The sequence below is a fragment of the Miscanthus floridulus genome, chromosome 12 (genome assembly GCF_019320115.1).
Source record: "Miscanthus floridulus cultivar M001 chromosome 12, ASM1932011v1, whole genome shotgun sequence".
Taxonomy (NCBI): Eukaryota; Viridiplantae; Streptophyta; class Magnoliopsida; order Poales; family Poaceae; genus Miscanthus; species Miscanthus floridulus.
The window spans coordinates 13,250,440-13,256,032 of record NC_089591.1 but is presented as its reverse complement, the minus strand read 5'-3'; the positions used below and the strand labels follow the sequence as shown (position 1 = coordinate 13,256,032).

General features: G+C 40.8%; 1 protein-coding gene across 1 annotated transcript; it reads right to left on the bottom strand.

The window, feature by feature from the left end:
- Nucleotides 1-4,086: 4,086 nt before the first annotated feature.
- Nucleotides 4,087-5,019, bottom strand: LOC136495565 (uncharacterized). Its single transcript, XM_066491461.1, has one exon. It carries the CDS (start codon nucleotides 5,017-5,019, stop codon nucleotides 4,087-4,089), a length of 933 nt encoding a protein of 310 aa, XP_066347558.1.
- Between the last annotated feature and the right edge of the window lie 574 nt (nucleotides 5,020-5,593).

Below are 5,593 nucleotides of genomic sequence, written 5' to 3'. Positions count from 1 at the left end.
TAGTTCATCACTCAAACATGTGCTATAGTTCAAACCACATTACGAGAATCAAGTAAGTTTAGCGCACTACGCAAAGCACAAAACCTTGACTCATCGAGAGGCTTAGTGAAGATATCAGCTAGTTGCTTTTCGGTGCTCACATGGCGAATTTCGATATTTCCTTTGGTTTTGTGGTCTCTCAAGAAATGATGTTGGATGTCTATGTGCTTAGTTCTTGAGTGGCTTACAGGATTGTTTGCTAGCTTTATGGCACTTTCATTGTCACACAAGAGTGGAATTTTGGTAAATTGATATCCGAAATTTTGAAGGGTTTGCCTCATCCAAAGTAGTTGAGCACAACATGCACTAGCTGCAACATAGTCGGCCTCGACAGTGGAAAAGGCTACACAATTTTGCTTCTTAGAACTCTAAGACACTAGGGACCGTCTAAGGAATTGACATGTCCCCGAAGTGTTTTTTTATCTACTTTGCAATTGGTGTAATCAGAATCTGAATACCCAAGTAGATCAAACTTAGAGCCCTTAGGATACCACAAGCCAAGGTTAGGAGTGTGTACTAAATATCTCAAGATTCTTTTAACGTCCACTAAGTGACACTCTTTCGAGTTTGCTTGAAATCTAGCACACATGCACACACTAAGAATAATATCGGGTCTAGATGCGCACAAATAAATTAGAGAGCCGGTCATGGAATGTATACCTTTTTATCCATGGCTTTCCCTTCAACATTGAGATCTAGATGTCTACTGGTTAGCATGGGAGTTTTGATAGGCTTGGCATTCACCATGTCAAACTTCTTGAGCATATCATGGATGTACTTCATTTGGCTAATAAAAGCTCCATCCTTCACTTGATTTGAAATCCAAGGTAGAACTTCAATTCACCCATCATGGACATCTCAAATCTCTTCATCATGATCCTACTAAAATCCTCATAAAAAGTATGATTAGTACTACTAAATATTATGTTATCGACATATATTTGGCACACAAAGATATCTTTACTAACTTTGTGAGTGAAAAGGGTAGGATTGGCTTTGCCTATTTCAAAGCCTTGTTTAAGCAAGAATTCCTTAAGGCATTCATGCCATGCTCTTAGTGCTTGCTTAAGCCCATAGAGCACCTTTTGGAGTTTATAAATATGGTTAGGGAACTTGGGATCTTCAAAGCCTGGTGGTTGCTCAACATAGACAAGTTCTTGAATAGGACCATTGAGGAATGCACTCTTCATGTCCATTTGATATAGCTTGAAATTGTGAAGAGTGGCATAGGCTATAAGCATTAGGATTGCTTCAAGCCTTGCCACCATTGCATTTGTTTCTTCAAAGTCCAAGGCCTCTACTTAAGTGAAACCTTGAGTAACCAATGTTTCCTTTTTCCTTGACACCATGCCATTCTCATCTTGCTTGTTGCGGAAGACCCACTTGGTGCCAATTATGTTGGTATTGGGTCTCTCCACCAAGGTCCACACTTGATTTCTTTCGAAATTGTTGAGCTCATCTTGCATGGCCATCACCCAATCGGGATCACCAAGTGCTTGCTCTACCTTAAGAGGCTCCAAAAAGGAAACAAACGAGTAATATTGATAAAACTTTTGCTAAGTGAGAGCGAGTTGTTACCCCCTTTCGAAGGCTCCCAATGATATTATCAATGGGATGATCCTGTTGTATTGTTTGCCTTAGCCTTGGATGATCAATGGCCTCTTGTTCATCTTCCTCTTGTTCAAAGATGGGTTGTAGGTTTTGTCCATGGACTGGAGTTGAATCAGCTGCTGCTAGCTAGTCAGGTGCGGTACTGCCGCTCTTAGGCGTGGCACTGCCATGTGCTAGAGTTACAGTAGGTGCCTGCTATTGTTCAACATCAGGTATGTCAGCAAAAATTGGTGTAGCAGCAACTTGAGATGCCTCCACTTCAGCAGCTTCATCTTCTTGTCGTCTAATATCACCAATGGCCAATTGCATGATTGCTTCACAAGGTGGATCCTCCTTTCCTACAACACTTGGATCAACTTGCTATTTCAACTCTCCTGGAGGTTTTGTTGAAAACACGGTAGGCATGCTCATTTGATCCATAGCCAAGAACAAAACCTTCATCAATTTTAGGTGCAAATTTAGAGGTTTTGGGTTTCTTGTTTAATATGAAACACTTACACCCAAACACTCTAAAGTAAGACACCTTACGCTTGTTACCGGTTTGAAGCTCGTATGAAGTCTTTTTTAACTTCTTGTGTTGGTAGAGGCGGTTGATGGCATGGCAAGCGGTGTTGACGGACTCACACCAAAAGATGTCTGACGTCTTGTACTCATCTAGCATTGTCCTTGCCATCTCGATGAGTGTTTGGTTCTTCCTCTCTACAACACCATTTGTTGAGAGGTGTATGGAGTTGAAAACTCATGCTTGATGCCCTCTTCATCAAGAAACTCCTCAACTAGAGTGTTCTTGAATTCGGTCCCATTGTCACTTCTCACTTTCTTGATTGGGAGACCGAACTCCTTTTGTGCTCTCCTAACAAATATCTTCACCTTTTCTTGAACTTGGCACTTGTCATACAAGAAAAATACCCAAGTGAAATGGGAATAGTCATCAACAATAACAAGACCATATTTGTTACCCTCGTGACTTAGGTAGGCGACCGGTCCAAACAGGTCCATGTCTATTAGCTCCAATGGTTGCTTGGTGGTCATGTTGCTCTTTGGTGGGTGAGGTACGCCAACTTGCTTTCCCGCTTGACAAGTTCTACCAAACCTATCTTTCTCAAAGTGAACATTTGTTAGTCCAAGGATGTGTTCATTTTTTAGAAGTTTGGCCAAGTTCCTCATCCCAACATGGGCTAGTTGGTGATGTCCAAAGCCAGCACATACTAGATTTTACCACTAAACAATTCTCAAGCTTAGCTTTACCTTTGTTGAAATCAACTAGGTAAAGCTTGTTCTTTAATTGACCCATAAAGACAATAAAGGAATCCTCCCTGCTAAAGACTTCCACACCTTTATCCATAAAGAGACAATTGTAGCCCATCTCACACAATTGAGAAACGGACAACAAATTGTAACTTAACGAATCAACATGTAATACAATTGTAATTGAATGCTCAAGAGTTATGGCGACTTTACCGAGACCAATCACATCCCCCTTTGAATTGTCTCCAAAGACAATATTTTCATTTGAATGTGTCATTGGGGAATATGATGAAAACATACTCCTTTCTCTGGTCATATGATTTGTACATCCACTATCAAGCACCCAACTTGATCCACCAGAGGAGTATGCCTACAAAACAAGTTTAGTTCCTTGATTTAGGTCCCCAACTTGACTTGGGGCCTTGCATGTTAGTCACAAGAAACTTAGGAACCCAAATGGAAGTATTCCTATATATGTTGGTTTCTTTTCGAACATATTTGGCAACCACTTTTCCACTACTATTGTTCTTCAAAACAAAGCATGATGTCAAGCTTTGTCGAGGTGCTTGGATCTTTGGTTGATAGGCATACTTGTTCTTGGTGCCTCACATTGATTCCCTAGGCTTCTAGAAAACATGTTTCTAATGGAACACCTTCTTCATGGGCTTAGTCTGATTAGGAATATAATTGATAGCCTTCCCATTCTTGCGGGGTGCGGCACTGCCACCTTTCATCGTAGCACTGTCGCTCTAGGATGCGGCACTGCCGTGGTCTGTGTAGGATGATCTATACCAATTTTGTCCTTCCTCTCAAACTGCACACACTCAGAGCCATTCACAATTTTTCTTCAATTTGTCTTTGCTCCTTTTGTGTGGCTGAGCCCATTCTTGATTGAGGTGTGTCGCCCTTGCTTGAATTGTGGTCCTTTTGGTTCATCCACTTTCTTGTCACTTGCTTGAGCCTTACCATTCAAGCAGCTCTTGCCAATGATCTCATTGAATCTAGCAATCTCTTTTCTCATGGCCTCCAAGTTTGCAAGGTTAGTGGAATAAGCATTCAAATCAAGCTTATAACATTTTCCACAACCTTGGCTAGTGGAGCAAGTAGAGGTATCCTTTGCCTTAGAAAGATGTGAGTTTATATCCCAAAGAATGTTATATTGCAGCTCAAGTCCTTTGTGCTTTTCATCTAAGTCACAATACTTTTTCTTGAGAGAAATATTTTCTTTCTTTGTGATAGCATGGTCCCTTGCTCGTTGGCCAAAGCCTTGCACAAGGATTCCACCTCACTTCTGTCTAATGCAAGAGCTTCCTTACTAGTAATGTAGAGATCCTCTTGTTGGATAAGAGTTTCCTCTTTACATTCTTGCTTGGCTTGGACACTCTCTAAATCCTCCATTAGCTTAGTGATGAATATTTTGGTCTTTCCATCCAAATTTTTAGTTATCATGTTTATTTCTTCATCACTAGATTCATCATCACTAGAGCTATCACTAATATGACTACTGGAGATATCACTGGGAGATGCAAGTGGAGCTTTGGCCTTGGATTTAGATTTTACCTTCTCACCCTTTGCCATAAGACAATTGTGAGGGGAGTAGTAGTCATCATCGCACATGTTGTTTAAGAGCTTTGGTGTAGAAGATGGCTTGTGGATAGCTATGGTTGCAACTTTCTCATCTTCTTCACTTGAGCTCTCAATAGTTGAATCCCATTCATGCCCAATGTGAGCTTCTCCCATATATTTCTTGCTCTTTCTACAGTCGGCCTTGTCCTCATTCTTATCTTTCTTGTACTTGTTGTCCTTGATCTCATGTGGGCACTTGGCAATGAAGTGGTCGGTGCTACCATAATTGTAGCATGTCCCTTTCTTCTTGTTTGGAAATTTTCTCTTCACCACCTTGTAGCCTTGCTTCTTTAGCCCTTTGTGAAACCTCTTCATAAAGAGAGCAACATCATCAACCTTCTCATATTGATCATCATCATTTTCACTCTCACTTGAGGATGATGTAGTCTCTACTCTTTCTTGAACTTCATTGGTTGCTTTGGACTTGCTTGTTGATCTTGGACTTGCTAATAGAGCTTTGCTTGATTGATTTGTTGGCCTTGAGTGCAATATCATTGATCTTGATGCCTTCTATTTTTGCTTGCAACTCTCCAAGCTTCTTCCTCTCATTTGCTTCTTCTCTTTACATGTCAAAGGTCAAGATCATCCCAAGTACATCATTTGGTGTGAAGTACTCAAACTTCTTCTTGTCTCTAATTAGAGTCACTATGATCTCATTTCTTGGTGAATAAGCCAATAACATAATCTTGACAACTTTGTGATCATCTAGCTCATCACAACCATAGCCTCTAATCTTGCCAACCATAGTCATCAATCTATCGAACATCTCTTGTGGTCCTTCTCCATCCAAGATAACAAACCGATTGAGCTTGGACATCATCAAATCAATTCTTGCCTTTCTCACTTTGTCAACCCCTTCATGTGCAAGGTGCAAAGTATCCCATATTTTATTGGCAACATCAACACTAATCACTCTATTGTACTCATCACCATCCAAAGCGCTAAGTAGCACACTAGTGGCATGACCATTGAGGTGAATGATTTTCATTTCTTCCATTGTTGGATTCTTGGGATCAACCGGTGGCTCAAACCCATTGCAAACAACTTCCCAAATGCTGGGATGAAGACC